Genomic DNA, 15,943 nt, shown 5'->3' on the forward strand with positions numbered 1-15,943 from the left:
TCATAGTTATGAAGGATATCTCGGCGATTGTAAGTGATGGTAACACAGCGATGGTCGTAACGAGATAGCTGAGGCGAATAACGATAGCAAACTGGGAACTCTGGAGAGAGTGGCTGCGGCGAAAGAAACCTTGGGGAGTAAGCAAGAAGCCCTGGAGGTACACATCAACACACACATGACTAAAGCCCTTAACTGCTTTGGTGAGGAAGGCATGATCAGCATTCGTGGGCTAGGTACTGCGAAGGCAACGACAGTCTTCCATCCCAACGCCGCAGCCCTCAATGTTCCTTCATAATCTTCTCGTCTCCAATCCGCTGAGTGAAGGTGACCGTTCTATCCTTGATCCTCCAGACTCCGCTTGCGCCGCGCACACCATCGAAATCGCTGTTCTTCGTTTCCAGTATTACCATGTCGTCCACGTACTTGCCATACGCGCATAGCATCTTGCCCTCGTGAGGACCTTGTCCAAACTGTAAGACTTAGTACTCCACTTTAAGCATCGGCTAAAGACTTATCTGTATGCGACACGCCGAAACGACACGCGATTCAAGCACATGTACGAGGCTTTGAAGGCATGTTCATTGCACCGAACAAGGTACTGAGGTAGGCTACTTACGTGTACACCCTGGAAGTATGTCACCACCCGTGCCGTCTGCGCATCGGACCTAAATGTGATGGTCTGCGTCGTGAGGTTGTGATGTGTGCGGATTGGTCCAAGACTGTGTATTGTCAGACGTCAAATTGTTCCTTGCTGATCTATGGAGGATAGATCTACCGATTCTTGATTGCATCCTTCAGCTCATCAAGGCTCTGGATAGCTTTATTGAAGGGATAACTAGCTTCAACATCAGGTACGAAGACTTTGCTCAGCAGATCGAAGTCCTTCAGATCCAGAGCCTGGCAGTATCGCGACACAACATTCTCGATGGCCAAGACATCCAGTGGATTAATTTCAGACATGGCGGGCGATATCTTTCGAGCATCTGGCCCACAGAACAGGAAAGTGTTCAAGGATTATAACCTGCTTCTCTCGGAACCCCGCTTTACAGAGCCGGAGCCTGTAGAGAGGGCGGTAGAGTCGGTTTCTACTTTTGGTTCAGTACCAAGCATTGTTGCGGAATGTTTGATGCATTCGCGGTCCAGACGTACTGTCTCTGTGTGTCGTTACATCACCCTACCCTATATACATAACCAAGATTCATATGGAGGAGATGTGTATAGCGCTGGCGGCAGGTCATCATGTCACTGCGGAGCTCCAGAAAGTAACAAGAACAGGCAGCAACTCTCCAGAAGCTCATACTGATTATCGTAAAGGGTTGCCATCGTAAAGTCCACCTGGGCAACGAAGGACGCAGACGCAGAAGAGCAAAAGGGGTGGGGGTCTTACGGCCAGTTCTGATTGGGCAAAGTGACCCACTTACCGTATACAGCAGGTTCGAGACAACTGTAGATAGCAGCGCCAGAAGATGGAGGGAGAATGATTTCCAACCCAACACCATTTCCATCTCAACATGATGTTCGTGCCAACATGCCATCAACATCATGTCCACCGTACCATCGTTTAGTAGTTATAACGGCTTTCCAGCCGATTTCAGACGACTTCTATCTGCTAGAGTAGTTCTCACCATGTGAACAAGAAAAGGTTGGCCATTCACTCTCGAAATCTCAAAAGGTTTTGTTGAGCCTGACGCTGTTTCACTCAAGTCGCCAGAATCAACAGCCCCAGTCCACAATTATCCAATGGGGGGAGTTCGAGCAATGATGTAATGCCGCACTTGGCAATATCTGGTCTGATTTGGCTCTTTGTCGTACACGGCAACTTTCTCATTTTCCCAACCTCCTCACGATCCCTACACTGTGTCCTTGCGCCTATGCAACCATTGATACATACGGGCCTACGAGCCATACCAGATTAGGTGATAACTCAGGCTCGTCCCGACCCATCCATGTCAAAGACGCCGTTAGGATTCCCGCATGCCGCCTGCATATTGCCCCAACCGACCCCTCAGAGCATATGAATGAAGCGCAATGTGCGCGCATTCGCTTGAGCTGCATTTACAGCCCTGGAACAGTCCTAGCTAATCAGCCAAGGTTGTTTTGTAAGCAGATTTTTGATTACTTCGCAGCTGTTCAGACAGGTGTTCTACTTGATTCGGCGGAGGCGCTCAATATGTTCACACGCGCCGAACGTAGGCATCCACCACAGCGCGAATACGATAGGATTGGCCTATCACAGCGTTGCCGCTGCAACGACAGGCATACACCAGAAGGACGACTTTTTATGTGTTTGCATTTTGCATGCAGCTATGGCATGGGTTTACCCCTCATGAAAGGCGAAGAACATGCAACCACCGCAAGGTGGGTGGCGGAGATGAGTCCTGTCGAGCAACATAGCTATCTCTGACGCCCTACTTTACTTCCATTTCTCTATTCTGTTCTCTTCATTCCATTCATCAACAGTTTGTACCCGCAAGTCGTGGGTATGATGGCGATAATGGATACAGCAGCAGGCCTTGCTACAAAGGCTTTCAACGCGAGTCTTGTCACGCTTGTAATACTCTCAACAGCAGTACTATGTCGGATCTTTTACATGCAGAAGCTGCATCCTCTTTCGAAGTTTCCAGGGCCTTGGTATGCGACCTCGTTCTCTGTCTTTGGTGCCATAGTCTCTGTATTGCACAAAGAGCCTGAGTTCTTTGTTTACCTAGTGGAGAAGTATGGAAGTAAGTGATGTCTGGCGTTTCTTGTACGGCTGCAGATTCTGATCACGAGCGTAGCGGATAGCCCATCGCATCTCTCCTACGATGCTGCTCTTTCCTAAGCCGTCGGCCCTCAAGGACATTTATCGAGATTCACAGTGCAACACAAGGGGCGGCATGTATAACAGTGGGGCTTTGGGGCCTCCGCATCTAGTCTCCACGATAGACGGCGAGACGCACCGTGTCTTGCGCAAAGCCTTATCGAACGCGCCATGGTCCATCGGCCCACTGAAGAATGCATGGGAATCTCGCTTCGATGACCAAATCTCTCTTCTTGTCGAGAAGATGAAAGAACATGCGGAGGCTAAGCGCACCATATGCCTCTCTGACAAAGTTGCAGAATTCGCGGCGGATATTCTCAGCATCATCTCATTTACGCAGCCTTTTGGCAGTGTCGAGAACCAGCGCGACGAGAAGTACCTACTGACCAACTGGCGCAAGGGCCTGACATTCTTCGGCTTCTCAGGAAGGTTTCGATTCTTCAGAGAAAGGGTTTTGCGACTGCCTGTTGTAGGGTCCTTGCTGTTACCAACTACCTCTAACGATTACGGCATGGGTTGGTTGATGGGCGAAGCGGATCGACAGGTTACCACGCGAGAGCAGCAGAATAAAGAGAAGCCGTTTGATGGAAGGCCAGACTTCCTACAGCAGTAAGTATCCGATGTGCGCCTCTAAACCTCTGGTCTGTACTCATCGCATTTAGCTGCCTTGATGCTCGTTACTCAGACGGCTCTCCACTGACTCCAACGCAAAAGCGTGCTCATGTTACACTTCTTTATCAAGCCGGAGCAGACACAACAGGTACAGCACTGGGATGTATCCTCCGGCTCATCTTGACAGACCCTTCCACGCTTGCACGTGTCCGCACAGAGCTTGATGCAGCAGATTCGGCCGGTCTTCTATCAACGCCAATTCGTTATGATGAGACTCTCCAGCATCTTCCGTTTTTTGTTGCCTGCATCAAAGAGGGTCTTCGGCTCTTCCCACCGGCACCCAACCTATTCCCTAGAGTGACGCCAAAGGGAGGTAAAGTCATCGATGGACACTATGTACCGGGTGGAATGGATGTCACCAGTCATGCATACATTATACAACGTGACAAAGGCTTCTACGGTCAGGATGCGGAAGAATTCAAGCCTGATATGTGGATGCAAAGCGAGAAGAAGAACTTCGAGCTGGAGGCGGCTCAGTTTACATTCGGTATCGGAGCCAGGATGTGTCTGGGCAAAGACGTCGCAAAGTTAGAGATGTATAAGCTGTTGCCGGAGGTAAGTCCTAAATACCAAACCGTTTAGAGATCTACTTTGCTAATCCATTAGATCATTCGTCGATTCGACGTCCACGTCATACAGTCCGGCAAGTATGTCGTCGATGGAGGAGTGGCCTACAATGTTGATTTTCTGGTTGAGTTGGCTGTTAGGAACTCGAAATAGTATATCCCGAGTATTTCCACGGAGGTTTCCAAGCCCATCTCTTTTGTCCTCAGCATTGCCGGGAGGAGTACCGGACGTGTACCGGGCGGGTAAAGAGGCTAAAAGGCCATGCTAAAAGAATCCTTTTCCCCGCCCACTTCGCAGATACCAAGCCCATCGGCCTTGCTTTAAACGATCTTTAATTTCTCCGAGATGTTTTGCATGGTGCACATGCGCTGTATACGCTCGTACCAGATCTGCCCGGTATGATCGCCACTATGGAAGACAACTATACTGTCATCACACTCTATAATACACATGTCAAGACGGGTATTTACATCGTACTTTGAGATCATTAGACGGAAAACCCGGTTGGCATCACCTAACAGCCGGGTTCACAGTTTAGCTATATAGAGTCACCCAACTCACCAGCATGCAGTTCACGATCATCACTCACGATGTATTTACCTACACTTAGCACTGTTCTTGCATTTGCTAGCATCGCCACATGTACTCCCCTTGATCCTCGGCAGCAAACAGCTACAGCACTCGATGCTGCTATGAAAGCGCGAGGCCGCTCATACATTGGCACTTCGTTGACGATCCGCAATGACAATACCGAGCAAAATATCATCCGCAGTGCGGAGTTTGGTTCTATTACGCCTGAGAATGCGATGAAGTGGGATGCTACAGAACCCAATCGCGGTCAATTCAACTGGGGAAACGCGGATGCTGTCGCGAACTTTGCGACGCAGAACGGAAAGCAGGTTAGTCCACTGTTATTGGATTGTGTGATTGCTCTGGGAGTATTGGGGCTGATAATTGATATAGATGCGCTGCCATACATTGGTCTGGTACAGTCAGTTGCCGAACTGGGTAAACCAGATCAACAACAATGCCACATTGATGAGTGTGATGGAGAACCACATCAAACAAGTCATGGGAAGATACAAGGGAAAATGCACCCACTGGGATGTTGTCAATGAAGGTTAGAAGACTAAACAAAACAAAACAACTACAAGAAAGCAGGGAACAATCAACTAATATCACAACAACAGCCCTCAACGAGGACGGCACAAACAGAGACAACGTCTTCCTCCGCGTAATCGGCGAGCAGTACCTTCCCATCGCCTTCCGCATGGCTGCCGCCGCCGATCCAGCCGCAAAGCTTTACTACAACGACTACAACCTTGAATACGGCACGGCCAAACATCTAGGCGCCCTCCGGATCGTGAAGCTCGTTCAATCCTGGGGCGCAAAGATTGACGGCGTGGGTCTACAGGGCCATCTAGTTTCGGAACCCACCGGCACCCAGAGCGAAGTCACACCGAGTGTAGCGGTGCTGACCAAGGTGCTACAGGATTATGCGAACCTGGGTGTTGACGTTGCGTACACGGAGTTGGATGTACGATCTCGCACACCGAGTAATGCGCAGAAGTTGGCGGATGCGGCGGCAGCTTGGGCGAGGGTTGCTCAGAGTTGTATCAATGTGCAGCGTTGCGTGGGCATGACGATCTGGGTAAGCTTCCTCTATCCAACTCACAACCTGTTCGACTTTGGAGATTATATGCTGACTTGTTGGGCTCTAGGGTATTGCGGATAGGTATTCTTGGGTTCCTGGTACTTTCAATGGAGAGGGGTCTGCGTTGCTATGGACGGATAACTTCCAGAAGAAGCCTGCTTATACAGCATTTTTGGATGTGTTGAATGGCAAAAATGTGACGACGGTGTAAACTGAGCAAAAGGCTTCTGAGTACTCGCAAAAGGGAAGAAGTGCTCGTATACATGGCTACTAGGTAACTCTAGTTTATATATCCTCTTCTACCATTCATACAACCTATTCCATCTTGACTCAAAGTCTTCATCCTAGTTCTTTCCTTCCTTCCCTTGCCGTCCCTTCTCTGCTCAACACCTCCATCTACGCCTTCTTACCAACCAGCCTGTCAAAATGCTCGAAGCAGAATTTCCCACCGACGAAACACGTTCCCATCCACTTCCACCATGCCGCACTCATGAAACCAACACCGTGCTCTTTCAGTCTCTTCATAAACATGGCCGTCTCAACGGCATGTGCACCATAGAGGAAGTAAAACAAGCCAGTCTGGATCCATCGACCAGCTGTAGCAACATTCTCCGGAAGCGGGGAATTGACGTTATAGGGCTTGAGGAAAGCTGGTGTAGGAGCAGCGCAGAGCGCCATAATAACGCCGCAAATAATGATAGGCTTGAGATGGGGTTGCGAAGGGGGTGTGTATGAGTTGTTGAGGTTTTTCGGCGCCATGATTGGTTATGACGTTTGTGACGTATTGGTGACTGAGAGCTTGTTGAATTTGGTTTTGGATGCTACTTGAGAGAGCCGTTTTGCGTTTGTGAAAACATGATGGTTTACAAATCAAATCCGCAAAGATGCCGAGGTACGCGCCTTTTGTCGCCAAGCCTGATTACCTCCTCCACAGCACTGTCGCTATCAACGAGTCATCATAATCGACGTTCTAGCTGAACATTCACTGCCTGTCTCATACTCGAGCTCCGTGCTTTAGTTACAAGGTCAGAACACCAAGCTCATGGGTCCTTTACCGAGCATGACCGGTTCAACTACTCAGAGTGGGGGCAGTTTCCACATACGGCAGGCTGACATTTCGACTGTAGATTACTGGAACGGCTGCAAACGTGTACTTAGCTTGGTGACTATGCAGTAGATTGCGATCACATGAAGCGCTAAAGATTCTCTTTGGGGGCTTCGGACGCGGCGTTGAGAGTAGTGGGTTGCTAGGAGTTGGGGCCGTTCATGCAGCCGTGTGGCACGGGGTCGAAGCGGGAGAACTTTGGAAAGGGGAGATGGTAGCGAGGGCTAGGGACGGCGCGAGGCTCTGCCACAATTGTGCCGAACGTCAAGTTCTGAATCGTCGATAGCGGATGTTGAGTTGTCGTGCCCTCTTTGCTCGCATTTGGGTGAAGAGAGGATGTGAAGTCAAGAAGGAACCGGTTTTGTTGAGAGTTTGGTACTGTTATGCGCCAGCGCCCGGTGCGGAGCCGCAGAACGTCTTCTATATCACAACGCTGTCATGATTATACATATTAAAGCATGCTATAGAACCTTCCCATATCCTGTTCCTCCACAAGAATCGACATCGTTTCATTTCCGAGTCATTGCACTTGTCCATTGCAGCAAATACGTCGGCGTACAATAGCGCTGCCACTTCCACCAACCTAATCTAACCAAACTTTACCCCACCAAACTACCTTCGTACCTTGCTGCGCCTCCAAGATCTCACTTTCCCTAATCCTCTCACACTTTTTCTTTTAACCTACACCGTTGCAGGCCTTCCAATACAACGACAGCAGGGAACAACCTAACAGCTTCACACCACGCGACTCGCTGCCAACATGTACCGGGTAAGTATACCGGTGTGACAATCCACTCTCCAGCGCAAGTAACCCGGCCTCGAGCCAATTACGGCGCGCCACTTGCGATATCCCGTGCAGCAGTGCCGGTACGCTGCGCTGCGTCTCGCCTTTTTTTCTCGTCTAGACATGTTCATGGATCAAGGTGGTTGTGTTGCAGCGATCGATAGAAAAGTTGGAATTGCTTGATGGGGTAAGTGGGTGGGTTGGGTTAAGTTGAGCTGCGCAGGCATGGTGGCGTTGTATGCTCGGTGTGAGTGTAGTAGGACGTGAGGGCAAGAGAACTGGATGAACAAGATGGAAGAGGTGGAAAATTTCGAGCACGCGCTGGTTCAATGCACTTTGGAAGACTTTGGTACACGAATAGTGGGTTGACTGCTCTATTATCCTCTGGTTGATGCATTTTTCTTCTTTTCACTAATGCAACAGCGGAAGGTACAGGATGTGGTTTAGAATTGTTTATCGTGCACTTGTTTACCATACTTCATACTCATATAGAACAATTGTCGCAAACATCTCTGAACCCCTACTGTCGCCTCGGATTTTTTTCCCTTGAACAGTCGAGTCATTATTTCTCCCTCTCCACTGTAACTGCCTGGTCTACATTGCACCTACTTCAGCTTTCATAGCGGAATCCCTTATGATCCGTAACCCTGAAAATTGGAGTAGTAACAGCTGAGTCGTTCCGCTCGATCTGCGGTTTGAAAGGGGTGGTTGGGATGGACGGACTAGACGGGTTGAAGAACAATAGTAAGACATGATGTGGCGTCCGATAAAAGGTTTCTCGCTGTAAGCGAGCGATGATACTAGAGTTGTTAACAGGAGATCGCACATGAAAGCTTTGAGAAGACCGATAATCGAGAGGCAAATATGCTTAACATCTGAATTTCCAGTTAGGAACTTGAAGTGCATTGTTCGGGCGGTACTGTCCACCCATCTGCTTTCAGATGGCACAGGCGATAGGTGCCCCCATGAGCCGTCCAATATGCCAACAACACCAAGACCCATCAATACCCAATGTCACACGTCGTAACATCCTCTATGAAATGTTTTTCCCGGTAACTCCTCGTCCACCAAAGATACCACGGCACCACATTCATCTTGATCTTGTGGCCCAACCAAGGCGTATCTTGCACTGTCTTAACCACACTCTGACTCTCATCGAAAGCAGTATCGATTCTCGCGCGTCTCAAAGATTCATACGCGTCAAAAGCTTCCTTGACAGGTACGCCTTCGTCGCGTCTATCCTCCATCCACTTTGCCAAGCAGCGCGAGAATAAGACACCATCTTCGAAGACAATGCCTGTGGATTCGCCCTGCGGAGGCATAGCGTGTGCGGAATCGCCAATCAATATGACGCGGTCGGTAGCCCATTTACCCCCCTTTGAGAGGGTGAACACAGGCCAGAGATACAGACCCTCTGCATCCTCAATCCAATGTGCAATCTGCGAATTTGCAGCACCAGAGTAACGGTCCAGCATCTCGTTGCGGATCTTCTGCACATCAGCTCCTGCTGCTTTCCAGCCATTGCGGTCTGCAATCTCGGGGACTTGCATCAGTGCGCCCACGTAGATGCTTTCTTGTGCTTGGTCGTGGAAGGACGTCAACATCATGCCGCGACGACCAAAGTTCATGCCGCTGACTTCAAAGTGCGTGGGCTCAAAGTCCTGGCTGGAGGACTCCAACTTTCGTCGGGGTGCGAAGCCGAAGGCGTTACATATTCCGCTGTACATTGCTTTTCGCTCGGGCTCGACGTGCTTGAGGCGCGCAACGCTGTGGATACCGTCACATCCAATTAGTATGTCCGCCTTTGCGCTTCCTCCGTCTTCGAAATCGATGTTGACATCAGTGTCGCTTTCATTGATATTGATTGTTTTCTTGCCGCATACAAGCTTGATGTTTGGGTGCTTCTCAATGGCAGCAAGGACACCCTTGAGCGCCTCTCCTCTTGTAATTCTCAGCGCAGTAAATGGAGGATCACCCAGACCTTTTCCGTCTGGTCCTCTGAAGGAGCTTTCCGCTATTTTGACGTTGGTGTAGAGGTCGAAGACTTCTACTGCGAGACATTCTGCGCCATATCCTTTGGCACGGATCTCATCGAGAGCTCCTAGGTGTGAAAGGAGACGCAGAGCGTTGGGTGTGAGGTTTACGGCACCACCGATTGTTGCAGGCTCAGGCCTGATCTCGAAAATGGTGATATTTGGTGGTGACGAGGCAGGAGCAAATTTGGTGAGGGAGAGAGCGGTCGTTAGGCCGGCTATGCCGCCGCCTAGGATGATGATGTCCATCGGCTTTGGAGAAGCCATGGTAGAATCTGTGGGAACCTTCTTTACTGTTGCAGTGTTGGAGATGTCTTGGCTGGCACTTTTTGTTGGTTTTAAGAAAATAGACGGCTATTTGCAGACGGTGCGGAGTTGGATGTTGTACTTGGGGTTCGAGCTCAAAGAGCTGTACATATACATCGTATGCCGGAGCGGTATGCACTCATCGGACTTACAGCCCATGTTCGTGTACCTGTGGATGCACGGCTTAGTGCTGACTGCGAATGTGAGTGGCTACTCCGGGGTTTCGAGTTCGGCAAAGTTGGGGAACCGGCTAGGTAACATCATCAGTCTAGCATGCCCGAACGGCCCGCCAACGTGCATTCATAGCCGTATTTCGATTATAGTATATGCAAGGCACCTGATAGCAGTATGGGAACATATCAGATAGGAATAGAGCCTGGGTACTACAATGTTGGTATTTCGCTACTGACCCAAAGCCATATGAACGCCGGTTACTCATGCCTACTAACTTACAAGATATACACTGTGCGCTAACAACTTCTCTAATCCACCCAGAAGACGTCTACTGCTTCTTCTGCGCATTAGGACCCATCTCCTTGCTGAAGGCGAAGTATGAAACCTCGAGACTGGTGAGGGCTCGGACGCCAACCACGAGAATGAGGAACAACGGGATAATGGCAGCGAAGCCCATGAAGATGCCGGGAGTGAAGTACTGGTACTTCTCGAAAAGACCGCCTTCCGTCGAGTTTGCTCGCTTGGCATGCGAAGAAAGATCCCGCTTCAGCTCCATCTGCACGGATTCTGGAAATGAGGTCTCCATCTCATATGTGTAGTGCTCGAGCGATTCCTTGGCTTGCGCTTCGGTCTGGGGAGTGGTGATGTAGATAACGGTGTAGTCCTGGGACTTTGCATCATTTTGGATGAATTGCTCGAGCGTGGCATCTGTACTGGTTAGCTCTGGTCAAGTATCCCGGACATGGTGTGCCTACCATCAGATTGAAGCTGCTCGACGCGTAGCGCCTTTGAAGTTGGGGGCGCTTCAAGAGTTTGCCTCGCGAACCATGTATCATCATCATTGAAGCCCTTCCCGCATTTGGAGACCAGATGTTCGGTGATGGCTGCCGCATCGACGTGTCCAACAATATCCGGTATCGCCACAGTTGACTTGACCTCGGCGTGCTGGCCAGCCATGTATCGGCTCAGTTGTGGCGCGGCGCGGCCATCTACGTAGTCGGCGGCAGAGACTCCCCTTTGCTCGACAACGACATATGACTTGGTAGGGCAGTGTTCGAGGGCCTTGAGGACATCGGCGGTGACTTCTGATGACTCAGCGATGGCGGCGTCGTTGCTGGGGATTAGCAGGCTGCAGTTGTTAGCTTGGAGACGTCAGGATGCGCTGCTTGTTGTCATGCGTACTCGGCCGTAGAGAAGAGGAAGAAGGGCGACGTGTTGCGGAACGCGAGGGCCGAGGGAAGTGCTGCCAGAGCGAGGGCGCCGACGAGTGTCTTGACCATGATGTGCGTGGATATGTTTGGGTCGATGGTCGATGGTGTCGTTCGCGATGTGAAGCTCTAACACGGCGGCCATGGACGCCCGGAACTAGCCGTAGTCTCGATTGGCCGGACCCTAGGTATGACGCGCTGCCCCATGTAAATTCCCATGCGTACAACAGTCACCCAGCGCAGCAATCAATTATTCAATCGCTCTCGCCTTCAACGGCGCCACTGCACCTGAACGCCCGAGGCAACTCGCCGGGCTACTCCGCCATATGAGTGCACTTTGACTCATCACTGCACCCGCATATTCTGGAACCGCCTTTTTAGTGTCCTTCCTCGGGTTCTTTCTCCAATATAACTAACTGCTCGCCACTGCAAAGCTTCCCGTCACAACAATACCGCGACTGCCTTCTCTTTACCAGTTCAGCAGGCCATACATTTACTAGAGCCTGCAATACCACTCCTTTCTTTCAACTCTAGGCGGGCCAAGGGTATACATCACCATCGTCAAGTCAGCACTCGAAATTGCCGCAATCGAATCGCACAGCATGTCGACTCCTGCAGTTGCGCCTCAGCCACCCGCCGCAGGCCCATCAGATGCCTCAAGAGGAGCACGAGGGCGGCGGAATCCACGACATCGAAAACCAAACGCGAATACCACTGCACAGCCGGAGCAGCAAGAGCCAGCGCAAGCACAACAACCATCACAAAGAGGCGGCGGACGGAGTGGCAGAGGACGAGGCCGGGGAGGCCAAACAGATAGTGCAAGACCCTCACAATCAAATGCTGCCGCCCTCGACTTTGAGCCCTCGTCTGTACAAGAAGCAGCGCATAGAGGTGGAAGAGGTGGACGGGGCGGACGTGGAGGTGGGCGGGGTGGCAGAGGGAGAGGTGGCGCAGAGCATGCCCCACAGCGTATGGCTGCTGGTGGCCGTCAATTCGGTGGGCAATTGACTGTAGAAGATGATGCAGCTTCCGCCATTTCAGAGGCCCCAGGAGGATTACAAGCAGATGCGCCTACCTTCCAGCCCGGCCAACCCATTGCCCCTCGCAAATCACGACCACCGCGTCAGAAGCAGCCGCAAGCCCCCAAATCGACCGCACCCGATATCGCCACCAGAACACACGAGGATATCGATAATGGGCACTATGAATGCGCAATCTGCACTGAAGACGTTACAAGGCGTTCGCGAGGTGTCTGGTCGTGTAGAACATGCTGGACTGTGTTCCATCTGGGATGCATTAAGAAGTGGTCAACAAATGAAGGTTCGGCGGCAGCGCGACAGCAGACTCAAGATGGAGAAACACCTCCTCCAAGACAATGGCGCTGCCCTGGCTGCAATCTACCAAAAGACACTCTACCGAAGAATTTTCACTGTTGGTGTGAGAAGGAGCTGGATCCGCGATCAACACCTGGTCTACCACCATTCTCATGTGGTCAGACTTGCTCACGACCCCGGGTTCTTCCCAAGCCCTGTCCGCACCCTTGTGGCTCGACATGTCATGCAGGCCCTTGTCCTCCATGTGGTTTGATGGGCCCCACTCAGCACTGCTTCTGTGGCAAAAAGTCAGTCACTCGACGTTGTATTGATACCGACTACGAAAACGGTTGGAGCTGCGGCAACGTCTGTGGAGGGCTGATGCCTTGCGGAGAGCATCAATGTGAACGCCCATGCCACGATGGCCCTTGTGGCGCCTGTGAAGTACGGGTGCCAGCACGTTGCTATTGTGGTCAGATACAGAAAGACATTTTATGTCATGACCGAGCAGAAGAGAAGAAGAGTAGCCAGTCTCATGTCGCTGCAGATGGCGCTGCTACAATAGAGACATGGATAGGATCTTTCGAGTGTCCCAATCAGTGTGGACGCTCTTTCGATTGCGGGAAGCACACTTGCGAGCTGCCATGTCACCCACAAGACACACAGGCACCTCATTGCCCGCGATCTCCAGACGTAGTCACCCGCTGTCCTTGTGGCAAGACTGCTCTGCGCGACATGTCAAGCAACCCACGAACGACGTGCGAGGACCCGATACCAAATTGCGACAAACCTTGTGGGCAAACACTTCCCTGTGGCCATAAGTGCGAGCAGCTCTGCCATCAGGGTGAATGCCGTTCTTGTCTGAAGAACGTTGACATCTCATGTAGATGCGGGCGCACATCATCCAGGACGATCTGCCACCAGGGAATTGACGAGCCTCCTCAATGCAGACGCATCTGCAAAGTGTCGTTGAACTGCGGACGTCACGAGTGCGGCGAGCACTGCTGTGCTGGAGAGAAGAAAGCTGCCGAGCGCCAGTCGAATCGCCGTAAGGGTAGACCATTGGATTCGGCTCCTCGTCAGCCTCGCGAGAACTTCGAAGCCGAACATATCTGTACCCGGAGCTGCGGCCGGCAATTAAAGTGTGGCAACCCTGAACATCGCTGCCAGGAACTCTGCCACAAAGGTCCCTGCGGTACATGTCGCGATGCCATCTTCGACGAGCTTAGCTGCCATTGTGGACGGACTGTTCTACAACCTCCATTGCCATGCGGCACGAAGCCTCCGCCATGTCGTTTCAAGTGTGAGCGACCTAAGGATTGTGGACATCCTCAACTGGACCATAGTTGCCACCAAGATGACCAGCCATGTCCCAAGTGCGCTTTTCTGACGGCAAAGCCGTGTTTGTGTGGCAAGAGTGTTCTCAAGAATCAACCATGTTGGTTGACTGAGGTACGCTGTGGCCAGGTCTGCGGACGTACGCTCAAGTGTGGCACGCACAAGTGCCAGAAGCAATGCCATCGACCAGGAGAGTGCGAGGAGCCATGCACGCAAGCCTGTGGCAAAGAACTAAGTGTTTGTGGTCATCCGTGCCTGGCATCTTGCCATTTCCCTCAACCATGCAAGGAAGAGAAGCCTTGTCCACACAAGATCTTCGTTACGTGCGAATGCCAGAGGATTAAGCAAGAGGCCAAGTGCAATGCTTCGCGTAACGGGGACGGCAATCTAAAGAAGGTACTCAAGTGCGACGAAGAGTGCGCGCGATTAGAGCGTAACCGCGTTCTGGCTCTCGCACTCAACGTCGACCCGGAGCATCAAAGCGATCACATCCCATATTCAGACGCTACATTGAACATGTACCAGCAGAACGCCACTTGGGCAGTTACTCAGGAGAAGCAACTTAGACTGTTCGCTGCCGACCCAGATCAGAAGCGTTTTCGCTTCAAACCAATGCCCCGTAATCAACGCAAATTCATTCACCACCTTGCTGAAGACTTTGGCATGGACTCAGAGAGCATGGATCCAGAGCCACATAGACATGTGGCGATCTTCAAGACCCCGAAGTTCGTCATGGCGCCAATGCGAACGCTTGCAGATTGCGCTAGAACTCGTCAAATTCAACAACGTCTTGCTCCTGCGCCTGCACCAGCAGTGACTTCAGCTGCTCCCTTGCGTCCCAAGCCCAGCAACACCAACGGCGATCCCTACAACGCATTCATTATCTTGAACCCTCGCTTCGCACTTACTATCGAAGAGCTCAACCCCATCATCAGGAGCGTACTTGCAACGACATCCTTCCGATGCGAACTGGAGGTTACCTTTTTGCCCAGCGAAGCAGTAGCATTGAAACCACCTCTAGCAGCTCGTCTCAGCATTCCAGAACATGACATGCAGAAAATGCTCGAATCGATCCAAACACCATTGACTCAAGCTGTCATAACGCAAAATATTGGAAAGAACGTCCAGCTCGCACGACTCGATTCATCGCTCAATATCCTCCGCAAAGAGTCTGATGTTGGTCCTGGCTCCGGCTGGAGTCAAGTCGCTGCCTCAAAGGGTGTTCCGTTTCGCCAGATTCAAAAGACCGCGTCTTTTGGCAATAAGGGTGGCTTTGCGGTTCTTAGCTTAAGCAGCAAGAAGAAGAAACAGAAAGAGGCGCCTGTAGAGATTGCAGAGAACTGGGAGGAAGCCGAAGAGGAAGAGGAGCAGAAGGAGAAGGTTAGTGGCGCTAACAGTGCTGCCATAAGCGAGGATGAAGGTGCATCAAAGGATGTGCCTGAAGCTTCGAGTGGTACGCCTGCTAGCGATGAGAGTAATGCTGCGCCGACAGACGACACTGTACTCTCCACTAAGCCACTGCTTGGACGTTGGTCGGATTTGGATGATGAGCTAGATTAGCCGTCGCGCATGTGTGACACAGATACTGTCGGAAGAATAGAACAATATCAACCAGCTTTGCTGCAATCTTTGAATGCCACTGATTCCTCTACACGGTGACTTTACGATGATAATATACTACTCTTAACTGTACGGAAATATGTGAGAAATGTTTGATGTAATTGGTGAGCCACCTTGTTTTTTTCTCTCTTCATTATTCAGATAATTCTCAGCTCTATGGGGTATGTATGTAAGAGACAATTTTAGAATCTTTTTACATCGTCATATCGACCGACCATGAACGCCAGACCATCAAAGTATGATAATAGGCCAAAGTCTGTCTCGTATCTTGAGAAACAGACGCCTAACATACGCATAACAACAATTCCCACAAACTCCTTTGTCAACCCTGTGCGGTTCAAGAGCGGGCTAATCTTTCTCATGACCAAT

At 51.0% G+C, this 15,943-nt stretch overlaps 7 protein-coding genes across 7 annotated transcripts; 3 read left to right on the plus strand and 4 right to left on the minus strand.

Moving 5' to 3' along the window:
• Positions 1 to 278: 278 nt before the first annotated feature.
• On the minus strand, positions 279 to 960 carry ALTATR162_LOCUS7953 (uncharacterized protein; the record flags this gene model as incomplete). Its single annotated transcript, XM_043315581.1, has 3 exons — positions 279 to 470; positions 617 to 719; positions 776 to 960. 3 exons carry the CDS (start codon positions 958 to 960, stop codon positions 279 to 281), a joined length of 480 nt encoding a protein of 159 aa, XP_043171516.1.
• A 1,844-nt stretch (positions 961 to 2,804) lies between these two features.
• On the plus strand, positions 2,805 to 4,192 carry ALTATR162_LOCUS7954 (uncharacterized protein; the record flags this gene model as incomplete). The annotated part of the gene is made up of 3 exons (XM_043315582.1): positions 2,805 to 3,409; positions 3,463 to 4,027; positions 4,079 to 4,192. The coding sequence occupies 3 exons, from the start codon at positions 2,805 to 2,807 to the stop codon at positions 4,190 to 4,192; spliced, it is 1,284 nt and encodes a 427-aa protein (XP_043171517.1).
• A 437-nt stretch (positions 4,193 to 4,629) lies between these two features.
• Positions 4,630 to 5,904, plus strand: ALTATR162_LOCUS7955 (uncharacterized protein; the record flags this gene model as incomplete). The annotated part of the gene is made up of 4 exons (XM_043315583.1): positions 4,630 to 4,938; positions 5,003 to 5,159; positions 5,230 to 5,690; positions 5,761 to 5,904. The coding sequence occupies 4 exons, from the start codon at positions 4,630 to 4,632 to the stop codon at positions 5,902 to 5,904; spliced, it is 1,071 nt and encodes a 356-aa protein (XP_043171518.1).
• Positions 5,905 to 6,089: 185 nt separating this feature from the next.
• ALTATR162_LOCUS7956 (uncharacterized protein) lies at positions 6,090 to 6,452 on the minus strand (the record flags this gene model as incomplete). Its single annotated transcript, XM_043315584.1, has 1 exon — positions 6,090 to 6,452. The coding sequence occupies one exon, from the start codon at positions 6,450 to 6,452 to the stop codon at positions 6,090 to 6,092; it is 363 nt and encodes a 120-aa protein (XP_043171519.1).
• A 2,131-nt stretch (positions 6,453 to 8,583) lies between these two features.
• Positions 8,584 to 9,882, minus strand: ALTATR162_LOCUS7957 (uncharacterized protein; the record flags this gene model as incomplete). The annotated part of the gene is made up of 1 exon (XM_043315585.1): positions 8,584 to 9,882. One exon carries the CDS (start codon positions 9,880 to 9,882, stop codon positions 8,584 to 8,586), a length of 1,299 nt encoding a protein of 432 aa, XP_043171520.1.
• Positions 9,883 to 10,423: 541 nt separating this feature from the next.
• On the minus strand, positions 10,424 to 11,375 carry ALTATR162_LOCUS7958 (uncharacterized protein; the record flags this gene model as incomplete). Its single annotated transcript, XM_043315586.1, has 3 exons — positions 10,424 to 10,803; positions 10,851 to 11,224; positions 11,278 to 11,375. The coding sequence occupies 3 exons, from the start codon at positions 11,373 to 11,375 to the stop codon at positions 10,424 to 10,426; spliced, it is 852 nt and encodes a 283-aa protein (XP_043171521.1).
• A 530-nt stretch (positions 11,376 to 11,905) lies between these two features.
• On the plus strand, positions 11,906 to 15,514 carry ALTATR162_LOCUS7959 (uncharacterized protein; the record flags this gene model as incomplete). The annotated part of the gene is made up of 2 exons (XM_043315587.1): positions 11,906 to 12,532; positions 14,291 to 15,514. 2 exons carry the CDS (start codon positions 11,906 to 11,908, stop codon positions 15,512 to 15,514), a joined length of 1,851 nt encoding a protein of 616 aa, XP_043171522.1.
• Between the last annotated feature and the right edge of the window lie 429 nt (positions 15,515 to 15,943).

This window comes from Alternaria atra (genome assembly GCF_907166805.1).
Source record: "Alternaria atra isolate CS162 genome assembly, contig: 28, whole genome shotgun sequence".
In the NCBI taxonomy this organism is placed as follows: domain Eukaryota; kingdom Fungi; phylum Ascomycota; class Dothideomycetes; order Pleosporales; family Pleosporaceae; genus Alternaria; species Alternaria atra.